The 15,270-nt window shown below is 26.1% G+C and overlaps 1 protein-coding gene across 1 annotated transcript in view; it reads right to left on the minus strand.

Annotated features, from left to right (window-relative positions):
• Positions 1–3,057: 3,057 nt before the first annotated feature.
• LOC107444201 (chymotrypsin-like protease CTRL-1) overlaps positions 3,058–15,270 on the minus strand; it is a gene marked incomplete in the record, with an annotated part of 39,369 nt that continues 27,156 nt past the window's right edge. The window contains 3 exon segments of the mRNA XM_071184830.1: positions 3,058–3,304; positions 9,124–9,275; positions 11,728–12,005. Of these exon segments, the coding sequence (XP_071040931.1) occupies positions 3,137–3,304; positions 9,124–9,275; positions 11,728–12,005 (598 nt within the window).

Here is a 15,270-nt window from a genome sequence, read left to right on the forward strand (position 1 = left end):
TGAAGAAAAATATTTAATTTAGATACAAAACATTTATTATTTTTTTAACATCCTAGTCTTGGGGATAACATATAACAAGCATGTTAAAAGGGATCGAAAAATTTAAGAAAATCAGTATTGTATTATCATATAACGCAGTATGAATATAATTAAATCAAAATCTTGTACGAAAAACTTAAATTTGTTAATATTAAGGAAATATTTATATAATGATGGCTTTGTAAAAACAAAAGTACAAATTCAAAAGTAATATGTTAAGTACTGACTATTTAATGACTGACTATATTATTATAACTAAATTTTTCAAGTTATTATTTTTTTTAAATATATATTACCTTACTGAACCTTTAAAATTATTTATTAACAATAAATTATAAGTTTGTACTTTTTTGCATTAATTTTTTCTCCCTGATCAGATAAACATGAAGAAACAAATAGTTATTATTTTTTTTTTGGGGGGGGGGGGGAATNTTTTTTTTGGGGGGGGGGGGAGTAAGAATCTTATCACCACTCAATAAAAATCACTTTTTTTATTAGTGTTTTGGAGTAAATTGAAAGTGGTTTGCACATTTTTTTCATTTCAGATAGTCGCCTTTTTTTAAAAAATTTCATTGAGCATATATCTAAGTTCATCTACTTGTATTGGATTTCATTGCTTTGTAATATTATGTATTTTAGAAAGCATATAATACAGATGTAATATTTGATTATATTTTACTTTCAATAAAATATTATTTACTTGTAATTTCTTAATTATAATGCAGTACAATTTGGAAAAAATACACTAAGCATTTTTTAATAATACATACATTATTAAAGGCTTTGTTTTCAAGAAAAGAAAAACAGAAACATCGAAATCTATAAATATATGAGTATGTGCAATTTATTTTTATTCTTTTGTAGCATAATGCAATTTTTTAAAAAAAAAAATATTTTTTTTTATAAAACATCAGTTAAAAAAATTTCGTTAGACTAAACTTTTACCATACATTCAAAATTAATGTTCACTATGTTTTTCTTTGAATAAATTCTTTATTAAAAATAACAAAATACTTCAAGTATAAATACAAAAAAAAAACAAAAAAAAAACAACAACAATTAGAAGTGTCTATCCTAAGTTGTTAAAGATCGTCTCATTGCTTTGTAATATCATGTATTTTAGAAAGCATATAATACAGACGTGTTATTTGATAATATTACTTTCAATAAAATATTATTTACTTGTAATTTCTTTTATTATTAAGCAGTACAATTTAAAAAAAAAATGTATTAAGCGTTTTTTGATAATACATACATTATTAGAGGCTTTGTTTTCAAGAAAAGAAAAGCAAAAATATTGAAATATATAAATATGTGTGTGTGCAATTTATTTTTATTCTTTTGTAGCATAATGGAATTTAAAAAAAAAAAAATTATTTTTTATTATACATCAGCTCAAGAAAATTTTTTAAAACAATTCTGTTAGAATAAACTTTCACTGTACAATTAAAACTAATGTTCACTATGTTTTTCTTCTAATAAATTCCTTCTTAAAAATAACAAAAAACATAAAGTATAAATATTACACACGCACAAAAAAACAAAACAATTAAAAGTGTCTATCCTAAGTTGTTAAAGACTGTCTCATTGCCATGTAATATCATGTATTTTAGAAAGCATATAATACAAATGTGTTATTTGATTATATTACTTTCAATAAAATATTATTTACTTGTAATTTCTCTTATCATTATACAGTACAATTTGGAAAAAATGTACTATGCATAAATCATTAGTGGCTTTGTTTTCACGAAAAGAAAAGCAAAAGTATCAAAATCTATAAATATATGTGTGTGTGTGCAATTTATTCTTATTCCTCTGTAACATAATACAACTTAAAAATATATGTTTGTTTTCAAGAATAGAAAAGCAGAAATATCGAAAACTATAAATATATGAGTGTGTGCAATTTATTTTTATTCTTTTGCAGCATAATGCAATTTTAAAAAAAATTATATATATTTTTTTAAAATTGCCATGGCTGAATACCATACATTCAAAATTAATGTTCACTATGTTTTTCTTTGAATAAATTCTTTATTAAAAATAACAAAATACTTCAAGTATAAATACAAAAAAAAAAACAGAAAAACAATTAGAAGTGTCTTTCCTAAGTTGTTAAAGATTGTCTCATTGCTTTTTTAATATCATGTACTTTAGAAAGCATATAATACAGATGTGTTATTTGATTATATTACTTTCAAAAAAAAATATTTACTTGTAATTTCTTCTATTATTAAGCAGTACAATTTGGAAAAAAATGTATTAAGAGTTTTTTGATAATACATACAAAAATATTAGAGGCTTTGTTTTCAAGAAAAGAAAAGCAAAAATATTGAAATATATAAATATGTGTGTGTGCAATTTACTTTTATTCTTTTGTAGCATAATGGAATTTTAAAAAAAATTGTATTTTTTATTATACATCAGTTCAAGAAATTTTTTTAAAACAATTCCTTTAGACTAAACTTTCACTGTATAATTGAAACTAATGTTCACTATGTTTTTCTTTTAATAAATTCTTCATTAAAAATCACAAAATACATCAAGTATTAATATTACACACACACAAAAAAACAACAACAATTAAAAGTGTCTATCCTAAGGACTGTCTCATTGCTTTGTAATATCATGTATTTCAGAAAGCATATATTACAAATATGTTATTTGATTATATTACTTTCAATAAAATATCATTTACTTGTAATTTCTTTTATTATTATGCAGTACAATTTGGAAAAAATGTACTATGTATTTTTCATAATGCATACATCATTAGAGGCTTTGTTTTCACGAAAAGAAAATCAAAAGTATCAAAATCTATAAATATATGTGCATGTGTGCAATTTATTCTTATTCTTTTGTAACATAATACAAAAAAATATTATTTATTAATTACATTAAATAATATAATTATAATAAAATTATATTATTTAATTCATCAGTTCAAAAAAAATTACAGAAAAATTTCGTTAGACTGAACTTTGATCATACATTCAAAATTAATGTTCACTATGCTTTTGTTTTAATAAATTTTTTATTAAAAATAACAAAATAATTCAAGTATAAATATCATAAAAAAAACAATTAAAAGTCTCTATCCTAAATTGTTAAAGACTGTCTCATGAATCCAGGAAGAGAAAGATTGTACCCTAGTGTAGACTCCTGGTGTATTCTTCCTACCGCAGCCAATGCCAAAAGATATCACTCCCAATTGGTACCAAACAGAATTCTTGTTGCAAACCAATGGGCCACCTCCGTCTCCCTACATAATATACAAACACATATGAACAAGAAAAAATAAGTTACAACCAAACATCTCAAGATTATCAAGAATTGAGTTCATCCTATACAATAAAAGAGGCAATGACCACCTGTTCAGGGTCAGACTGACCATAGATATTAGGGATGTAATGAATATTTGGCCACTATTCGGCCCAGCTGAATACTGAAGTTATTCGGCCGAATAATGAAGTTATTCGGCTGAATCTGAATAAATTCATAATAATAAAGAAAGATATTTTTTTAAATGTGCTTTTAAATATCATGAATATTGCAGAGTTACATTTCACTGCATTAATTATTAGAAAATCTAACATTTACTCAATTTAAGTTGTATAATACATAAGTGTATTTAATAATGTTACATAAATAAAAACGTTTTCCTGTTGCAAATTTATCATCATATGTATTTAAACAAGCATTGGAATCTTTTGCTTTAAAATACAAATATTTTTTAAAATATAGAAAGTTTAAAAAAGCAAATTTGTTAATATTTATTTCATTTTTAATTTAAAATCTGAAAATTATTTAATTACAAAATTAAAATTTCAAAAGTGAAACTTCTTAAAAAGTTCTTAATTTTCTGGGTTTTAATAATTTTTCTGGCAAAAAAGAAACTTAAGAATACATTTAACAGTAGTAATGAGTTCTTATTTTAAATAAAATAGCATATAAATTACAAGTATAACTATAACTAAAATATGCTATTATTAATTATTTAGATTTATAAAAGCCATATTGCCTTGTTATTGGCATCAAGATATTTAAATTATTACAAAAAATAAATCAAGTTGTTAAATTTTTTTAATTATACAAAGATTGAAAAAGCAATTTTGTTAATATTTATTTCATTTTTAATTTAAAATTTGAAAATAACTTTAAATACAAAATTACAATCAAAAGAGAAATTTTTAAAAAGTAAGTATTTGGCCTAAAATTTGGCCCCATCACTAATAGATATAATATTGTGATTCCCCCTGGGCCTAGGCTGTTATAGATGCCCTGCTTTCCTAGGATCCTACATCTATTTAAGCTAAAAGTTTTTGAAAAATTTAAAATTGTTTTAGAGCATATTTAATTGTAATTTGTTTTATCAATATTATTATAGGGTGCGTAGCCAAATTTTTCAACAAAAAATGAACACCTTAAGTACTTTTTAAACACTTAAAAAATATTTTTAATCAATTTCCAAAAAAAAAAAAAAAAAATATTTATAATTAAGATCCTTGCAGTAATGAAAATTATTTTTTCCCATTGTTTAAAGTTCTCAATTTATAAACATAAAATCAATAAAATTCCAAAAATTTTGAAAAACTTTACATAATCATGATAAAAGAACTAGTTTCTGATAAATAATGCAGAGAAAATTAATTGTGAAAGTCATGCATTTTTTGTAATTTAGAATGGCAATCGACATGGCAAAGAAAAGAACTTTTTTTAAAAGAGAGAAAATTAAGCACTTTTCACAAACCCCAAATAAAAAAAGCACCTTTAAGGGCTTTTAAAAAGCATAAATATAAAATAAGCACCTTTAATCACTTTTCAAAAAAACTATGAACCCTGTATTATGAATAAAATGTGTTTATAGCACTTTTTATATTGAATCAGGCGAATCTCTGCTGGAATATCTGCTTTAATCGCGTGGGGCCTTTTACGATAAATGTTTAAGTCTAAAATCAACTGGGGGGGGGGGGTCAAAAATGGAAGAAAAAAATAGGAAACATTATTTAAAAGCAAAATAACACTTGGGTTTTGTATTTACAAATTGTAAACCAAAATTAAAAGTATTTATTCTGGTAATGTAATTTGTAGGTATCGCAGTTATGAACTAAAAACAAAATAATATATTATGATCAATTTTCTAGAATAGGATTAGATAGAACAGGTCAATTAAAAAGGAAAATTTTTAAAGATGAATGAAATCTTTCGCGAGTTTTATAAATCAGTTTACAAATGAGCAAAATCAGAAACAAGTTTTTCTTAACTTTTTTGTGACAGTTAAAATAATTCATTCATAAAGAACCGCAGACAATATCAGAAGTACATAAAAAGAACATGATATAAAAAATATATAAAAATAACATAATGTAAGAAATATATAAAAATAGCTAAAAAGTAGCACTTTATATGAGAAATATATAAAATAACATGATATAAAAAACATAAAAATAACATGATACAGAATGAAAATTGTGCAAGTTAAAAAAAAATTGCATTGCAAAAAATTGCACAGGGCATTGCTTAAGAGGTCAACTTATAGGGGGGGGGGGGATGAGTCAATGATTTCTTATACACATCCAGCTATTCATAGTTTTTATATGTTTCTTATCAAAGTAAAGAAAAACGTAATTAATTTTTTTAACGCGACTTCAAAAATTTTATTTAGCAAATAACATACATTTGTTACAAAAAGAGATTAATTGCTAGAATAATTTACAATTAGCTACACAAAATTGATATGAATCTAATTAATTAAAAAAAAAGTTAGCATAGTTCGTAAGTAATGCATGCCAGTTATTTACAATAAATAATTTTTCAAAATATCAGCGCTGCATAATAGCATATATGGGTCATTCTCACAAAAAGGTGATTTTTTAAGTCCCTTAGTAATAAATATCAGGGAATACAGCAGATTTCTTAATATTTTTCTTCATCATTTTTTGTAAAGTTCTAACTAACAAATCACAAGCATTTCTGCTAAATGTATTCAATATTTCATTCTTATTTTTTAATAAACATAACTTCAAAATCCCCTCCGTGGACGTCCCTACGTCTGTGACACAAAATAATTTTTAATGGCTGTTAAACAATTTAAATGTTATTTTAATGATTTTTGTAGTTTTACCTAGTTAAATGTTTATAGTAACTTTTTATTTAATATTTTTTTAAAAAAAATTTATTTTTATAAAATAAATGACTAGTAAACTTTGTCCATCAAAAATGAAATCTCCCTCCATGGACAATTAATATAGTTCGGTAAATATGCAATAAAGGGCAGCATATGCGAAATCCCTATAAGACAGCTGCTGGGAAAGGTAACCATTCCATTTTCTAATGTTAACTATCAGTTGTTTTTGTTCTCTTTGGTGTCAGTTTTGGATTGTTGTGTTCAACTGGGGTTTGGCAAAGTTCTCACCGTATACTCCGTGGACATCATAAAGAAGGTAAGAGAAAATTATTTTATTTTTGATAGATGAATTTTAGATTGCAAAAATAGTATATTTAATAAAAAGAACTGCCCCATTTTTGTAACTTTAAAATTAAAAATCAGTAAAATTCAAGAACTAGTTTTTGTCTCCTCCGTGGACATAACAAGTCCACGGAGGAGAAGACACAGTCAATGGAAGAGACAATGTGTTAGATAACCATAATACAATTTTAATAATTAAAAAACTATTTTCTTTTAATTGATATTTTTTAAAATGGAACAAATGTGTTAATTTGTTTGTATTTTTGAAGAAAATTAATCAAGTTTAACTTTTTCTTATCGGAGAAATAAATATTGGCAATTTTTCTAAATAATTTCTGTGATGTTTAACATTTTTTTTTCTCTTCAAATTTCAGGAAAAAAATGGCAAAACCAAAATATAAAAAAAGAAAGAAATCAAATGTTCAAATGCAAAAGAGAAGGGAACACAAAAAACTTAGTATGAGACAAGCTAGACAGAAATTGAAAGAAAACCCTATACTGTTTGAAGAAAGTTAAAAAAAAAAAAGGAGCAAGAAACTTTAAAATCTGTATCAGAAAAAGATTTAACAGAAAAATCGTGATTAAATGTACCTAAATTTCTAGAAATTGATAGAGCAAGCCGTTTGTGCCCAGGGAAAAAAAGAAATATTAAAGAGAAGAAAAGAGAAAAAACAAAAACGTTATTTGGATGACAGTATGTTTAATTTGCATAAAATGTTCATAAAAGAGTACCCTCAACACCCTACTTTCACGTGGAGTCTGAATTTTTATTTCAACAGTCTTTACATTTTAATTTATTAATATTCAGTAAGAGTTACTTAAAAAATTGTACACCTAGGTAAAAAATGGATGTTTCCTTTCATAGCAGCATGATTAATCGGAAGTATCTCTATCTCTAATAATGAAATATTTCATTATTTACTTATTAATGTTAAACTCATATCAGTTGTACTCAATAATTAATGAATTAGTCTTCATTGACATTTTATATTTTATAACATAAAATGTCTCCTCCATTGACTATTACATCTCCTCCGTGGACAAGGCAGAATTTAAAATATTTTAAATCTTGAAAAAATAAAATAGAAAACTTGACCATTATTATAAGGACACATAACAAAAATAAATAAATAAAGGCATTTACGTGATTTTTATCACTTTTTTAATTACTTTAATTTAAGAAAATGTTTTAGTTTATTTATACCTTTTCAGTGAGAATGACCCATATATATACAGTCAGACTTCTATTTAGTGAACTTCCATTTTACGAATTTTTTTGAGGAACCAAGAACATTTTGAAAATTTCTTCGTAAAATAACTTCCAAATAGCGAAGTGAATTTTCTATTTAAACGAACTTTTCTTTGAGATCCACTTTCCCTATTTTCCAAACTATTTCTTAATATTTTAAGCTTGTTAACGCATTTTATGGGGGAAATGACCTTGAATTAATTTTCGAAGCCACTGCTTTATGAAATGTATTACTGTTTTCTCTAAAAATTATCTTAGAGAAAGCAGTAAATTCTCTTTCCCTTTTTGTTTGCATTTCAAACGAAAAACTCAGTTTAAATTAACGGATTTTATCTGCAGAAATTTAACTTAAGAATGCATGTGGTAATGTATGCTTAAAATTACTTTTATAATAAATGTAACCATAATTTTATACATAAATGTAGCTTTTTCTTAGTTGAAAATGCATATAGCATGATAGTGTAACACTGGATAATGTTTTGCTCTATTCTTGCTTGCCCATGCAGATTTCTTTTATGATTAAGATTTATAAAATGAATAGTAGATACTACTCTACAATATAAAGGTGTATTCATTGCTATTTTAATTATGTCTAGTGTTTATGAATTTGAAACCAATTTTGTGTTGCTTAAGTATTTCAAAAGCCGATTTTCTATTTAGAGAATTTTCCATATAACGAGCTTATTATCGGGATTTAGTGACTTCGTTAAATAGAGGTCCGACTGTATATAGCACAATAAAGACAAAAAGGATAAAAATAAAAAAAGAGAAAAAGGAAGAAACTTAATAAGTTTGATTAAATCATTCTTGAAAGTTTCCGACAAATGTAAGTTCATTTTAATTTGCTACTCACTTTATAGATTTCGATTTGTTCTGTTTTTTTCTTTACATTTTATTTTCCGTGATATGTTTTTTACTTAACATGTTTTTTTTGGTTTTAAATATTTTTTAGTATTCCTCACACTGTGTATTGATATATTTTGCTTTGGCTGTATTGATACAGTATTAGAAAGCAGCCCTTTTTTGCGGATATAATTGTGCGAGCTGACGATGAGATTATATCTTTTAATTTTTGTTAATATTTTATTTTAATAATTCCTCTGTTCCTTTTTTCATTAATCGTTATCCTTTTTCATGTTTTCTTCATATTTTTAACTTATAGATCGACTCACTAAATGTTTCAGTTTAGCTTTTGCACTAATTTACCAATTCATTAAAATTTTAATACATAGCATGCAAATAAAGAAAATTTCCAGAAAAAGTATTTATTTCAGTCAATTGATGAAGGGTTTAACCACAAAGAAGGTGATTTTAATATTTTGTTAATACATTATTTAATTTAAATAAATAAAATAGTAATTACATCACAAGCGTCTCTTCCTTCTGCGCCAGCGCACAAGGAACTGCTGGGCAGAACAAATTCTGTTCCAAATTGTAATTGCAGTGAAGATTCACATCGATCTTGTCTCCATATTGGCACATTCACTTCTTTCAACACAAATGAGTGATTCGAGGCTGAAACAATAACATGTCTCAATATTGTATATATCTTGATGGTAAACATAAACAGAGCTCGGTAGAACAAAATTAAACTTTAAAATTAAAGCACAATGAAATATATGGATGTTTTTGTTAATAAAATCAACGATGAAAATAACAGCTATTTTTAACAGGGTTGAAAAAAAATCTAAAAAACCCATTTAAAAAATAAATAAATATAACGAGGTTTTTCTTTTGGTTTAGATCAGGTTTTTTGGTTTATTTGAAATAAAAAGGTTAAATAATAATTTTCACTTTTAAACTATTATAAGGTATTATCATGACAATTTTTTATGATCATAATACATTATAATAGCTTGTTTGTATCTGAGACTATTAAAATCATGGATATTTTTTGATCTAAGATAGCATTGTTTGAGACAAATGTTGAGTTTATTATTGCCTTAAAAATATGCACATACTGTACAAAAAATTATGATAGTACAGTAAATAGTAAAAAAACTCAAATTATCTCAGTTAAAATGCATCTTCTTGGATAAAACTGCATATTAGTGTAAATTAAAATTGAATTTTTGATAATATAAATAATTATTAATGATTGCCTCAATTCTATTTTATTACTAAATTAAACCGAGTAGAATATCAGAATTTGCAAATATTTACACAACTTAGTTAAATATTAATTATTGATAAAATTGCATATTAATGCAAATTAAAATTGATTTTTGATAACATAAATAGTCTTTTATTTAATGGTTATGGTTGCCTCAATTATTATCTTTTTATTAGTGGTTGCCTCAATTCTATTTTATCACTAGTTAAATAAACCGAGTAGAATTTCAGAATTTGCTAATATTTACACAGTGATTCATATTTACACATTTCATTTTAAAACATGTTTTTAATCGCTTCATATGTTTTTTTTCTTTTTTAAAATTGATTAATACAACTGCGCTTTTTAAGAAAATCATTGATTTAAACCGATTTATTTATTTATTTTTAAAATAAATCATTGAGCTGAAAATATTTTTATAAATATATTTCTTAGGATGTGATTCCTGTTAGTCTGATTTCATTGATAATGAGGATTTAATCCAAAGACATTATGAAGGGGTAAATTATTATATTTCAAAATATACTAACAAATAAATAAAATTAGAGATTAAAAGTAAATAAGAATAATGATAAGCTGTTAAATTATGATTTTCTATAAGCTATTGCTAAGCTTAGATTGGTAATAAACATATTTCAATTATACATTTAATGTTTATTTAAGTACAATAAAACACACAAAACAGTACACACTAGTAGTTAGTGTTCGAAGATATTGAAGAAGGACTTGTACTGCCCACAGAAACTTACAATACTTTTTTTAATGTATTCTGATTTAAAGAAATTTACTTTTCATTGGACATCTGACGAATCATCTTCCCGCCTCTAAAATTTAAGGGTGTTTAGCTTAAACAAACTTAACAGTGATTTTATCTATTCTGTGATTAGTTTGTAATAATTAAAACATAATTTTTGTACATCTTAGTTACAAATATCAACTATTTTAGCTTTATTATTGTTTCTAAATAATATTAAGTGCTAATATATTTCATCAGATGATTAGGCTGAAAAATATAAAAAGAATCTGATTTAAATCTAAAGAATCTGATTTGAATCAAATAAATCTGATTTTTTTTAATAAAAAAAAAAGAGTCACGGATTTTGCCAACCATGCTTGCATGCAACTTTAAAAATATTCTTTTTCTCAAACTTCTCTCACTTTCTGAAATCACTTGATTTGGGGGGGGGGAGGAGAGAAATTGGTGATTTGCTTATTTCAGCTGACAAGGGGAAGGAGGGGTATAAAGCAATGCTTACGTAAGACCCATTTCTCGAAAAATGCAAAAAATGTCCTTAACAATGCCTTATTTTTCAAGTAAACATATTAAACTGAAACAATGTTTTCCTCCTTAAAATTACTTTCATTCATGTCAAAATATATAAAGCAATGCATTTATTAAAATTTGAAATAAATTTCTGCTCTTTTTATCAATAAATTTTATTGAAAATAAAAACTTCCAATAACACTATATTTCATAATAATATTGGATTGCTAAATGTTTTATGAATTTTGTAACATAAATAAACATCTTTTGTCTAAAAGTAAATTCTTATACCAAGGAGAAGCTGTTTTTAAAGTTAACAGATGCAAATGCTGCATGCTTAAAAAAGATGCGACAACCATTTTTGTGAAGCGGCTTTATGAGCGGTTCACATGAAATTAGATTACGCTTGTAACTAGAGTTGCAGTAAAATTCAGGCCTTACTTATCATAAGCTGTTTAAAAGAAAAAAAAAACATACACTTATAGGTAAACATGGAACAAGCAGTAACGGAAAGAAAAAACACACTCATAGGTAAACATGGAACAAACAGTAATGGAAAGAAGAAAAAAAAGGTGTTATATTGGTGTTACTTTCCGTCCTTCTTCCCCATCCTGTTATATAACAGGAGGAAGAGAGTAGTTCATTCTCTTCAGTTTTTGTTTGTGGCAGGCAGATGATGTTGATGTGTGGTTTCTTTCGAACAGCCAAAGACACCCTCACCAGGGCAATGTCATTCTCCAGGGTCTCATTGTTGAAACTGGGATGGAGGACAATCCTGGAAGCGTCATACTCATCATAGGGGTGTTGCTCTACAGTAGATGAAACATCATGCTCTCCCACACGAATTTTCAAAAACTTCGCTGATGAGCTATGAAGTAAAGCAATTACAACTTTAATTAAAATCATAATAAAAATTATCAACAATTTTATTTCCTCGAGAGCTGTGATTCATCATGCTGATTTACAATGATTTGTAATCATCATTTTTAATATATTATTATACCGGGTTGCCACTCTGAAAAAAAAATTCCCTGTAGATATTATACACAATATAAAGAGGAAACACACTATCACTATGCTTTTGTGTGAGCTATATTGTACTAACTATACTAAATTTAATTACCGGAGAAACTTAGAGAAAAAAGGTACGGCTGAACATATTTAAAAAAATTAATGCAAGAGTAAATTAAATAGTTTAGTGTAGCTGAAATATCATCCTTAAATATGGCATAGATTGCACTTTGAGTGTTCACCATTTTTTAAAAATGAAAATAAAAAAACAAAATTCCCTGTATTTTCCCAGTTTCTAAATAAAAACTCAAAACTCCCTGTTATTTTACGTGATTTTTAAATTCCCTTTATTTTCCAGGTTTTCCCTGTTCTTGAATCCTTCTCAAAAGCCGAAGTTAAAGAAGTATACATACTAAAATCTTCAAATAAAAACGCTATCAAAATCTGACAAATGACAACTGAGGAAGGCGGAGCAGAAAACACCACAATCAGTTCGCTTGTCGGACGAAACATGAAATATTTCTTATTAACCTTACATCTCTCCACTGTTTTTATCAACAGTCAAACAGATCTTGATATCTTTAGTTCTGTCTTCCTCAGTTGTGATTCATCAGATTTTGATAGCTTTTTGCTGTCTGGCTTAAGAATTACTTGAGTGATGTTAAAGAGAAACTTGTGTATTTTCAACCTGTGTGTATAATCTTTGAAATTAATTCTTGACTAGAATTTTAAAATAATGTTATACACGTGGCATGGCAAGACAATTTTCAGACAAAAGCGGGAATGGCAAAATCATGATAAGACTCGGTAACCTTCAAAATGATTCATCAGTGTAGGGAATAGCAAGAAATGATCCCCACTCAAAGGTGCAACTGTGAGAATTGTAATTGTGAACAATTGCATACAATTCAATTTTTCACAAATTGTAATGCTATATTCAGGATTGAACCAGAAAAAGATGAACAAAATAGTTGGTTTTAGTAGCATAAAGCATGAAAATAGTAGCGGAAAACTATGAAAATAGTTGGCTAAATAATTCAACAAAAATATGACTAAAATTTTATTAAATGACATTGTCATATTCATTTAATCAAGTTGGTGGTGAATATGATAATTTTTATATAAACGCTAGTGTTCTAGCATTAAGTTTCAATATCAAAACAATTAGTATATTTTCAGAAAAATAAATTAATCGAATTAAAAAAAAAATACTTCTTCTAAAAAAATTTTCCAATGAAAGGAAATAACCATTGAAAGGATGATCAAGAAAAGAAATAGATTTACAATGGAATCTGTGCAAATTGAACAAATTAAAAAGTGATGACTCAAATTTGCCATTCAAAATTTTCAACAATTTTTATTTTCTAAGAAAAAAAAATCAGTTTGTTTAGAAGCTCCTGCGAGACACAGGTTTACAACCCAATTTAGGCTAAAAAAACATCGCTAGGAGCACAGAAAAGTCTCTCAGTCTCCTTTTTCTGAAAATAGTTGCTTTTTTTTTCCTTTTTCTTAACCTTTTCAGGCAAACAAAGTTGCCACAGTCACCTCATGCCTAAAAAAGTTGCATTTTAGTTGCCTGTGGTAACCCTGTAATATCATTTTTCTAATTGAAAAGATATGCAATGCTCAGTTAAGACTTATTTCCAATTTCATCAGTTGCTGTTTTGGAGATGTGTTTTGTCTGTTGTTGTTTTGTTTAGACACCAATATTTATATATAATATTAATATAATATCCTATAAATTTAGGATAAAAAAAAGTAGCCATTAAACAAATCGAAGTCTGTTATGAGTTTGGCTAATGAGGAAGCTTCATTAGCAAAAATTTAAGATCAGTTTCACTAGACAACAATCTGAAGGTATTGTGAAATAATTTTGTCACTTTCTTTCACTGTTCAGAGAAAATTTCATAAAATTTCTTGTCTTTTGCTCAACAACTAATATAAGTTTAATAAAATCCTTTGATATTTTTTAAAATCTTTTTTTTAAAGATTGCTAAGCAATTAACTTGCCAANAATCCTGATCAAAAACCGAAGTTAAAGAAGTATACATATTAAAATCTTCAAATAAAAACGCTATCAAAATCTGACAAATGACAACTGAGGAAGGCGGAGCAGAAAACACCACAATCAGTTCGCTTGTCGGACGAAACATGAAATATTTCTTATTAACCTTACATCTCTCCACTGTTTTTATCAACAGTCAAACAGATCTTGATATCTTTAGTTCTGTCTTCCTCAGTTGTGATTCATCAGATTTTGATAGCTTTTTGCTGTCTGGCTTAAGAATTACTTGAGTGATGTTAAAGAGAAACTTGTGTATTTTCAACCTGTGTGTATAATCTTTGAAATTAATTCTTGACTAGAATTTTAAAATAATGTTATACAGGTGGCATGGCAAGACAATTTTCAGACAAAAGCGGGAATGGCAAAATCAAGATAAGACTCGGTAACCTTCAAAAGGATTCATCAGTGCAGGGAATAGCAAGAAATGATCCCCACCCAAAGGAGTAATTGAGAGAATTGTAAACAATTGCATACAATTCAATTTCTCAAAAATGGTAATGGGTTGCCCCAGAAAAAAATTAACAAAAAAGTTGCTTTTAATAGTATAAAGCATGAAAATAGTAGCTGAAAACTATGAAAATAGTTGGCTAAATAATAACAAAAATATGACTAAAATTTTATTTAATGACATTATTGTCATATCCATTTAATCAAGTTCGTGGTAAATATGATAATTTTTATATCAACGCTAGTGTTCTAGCATTAAGTTTTTATATCAAAACAATTAGTATATTTTCAGAAGAATGAATTAATAGAATTAAAAAAAAAAATACTTTTTCTTCAAAAAAAAAAATACTTTTTTTGAATGAATGGCAATAACCATTGAAAAGATGATCAAGAAGAGAAATAGATTTACAATAGAATCTGTGCAAATTGAAAAAATTAAAAAGTGATGACTCAATTTGAAATTCAAAATTTTCAAAAAATTTTATTTTTTAAGAAAAAAAAAATTAGTGTTCAGAAGCTCCTGCGAGACACAGGTTTACAACCCAATTTAGGCTAAAAAAAAAACATCACTCTCAGTCTCCTTTTTCTGAAAATAGTTGCTTTTTTTTTT

Source organism: Parasteatoda tepidariorum, chromosome 9, assembly GCF_043381705.1.
Source record: "Parasteatoda tepidariorum isolate YZ-2023 chromosome 9, CAS_Ptep_4.0, whole genome shotgun sequence".
In the NCBI taxonomy this organism is placed as follows: domain Eukaryota; kingdom Metazoa; phylum Arthropoda; class Arachnida; order Araneae; family Theridiidae; genus Parasteatoda; species Parasteatoda tepidariorum.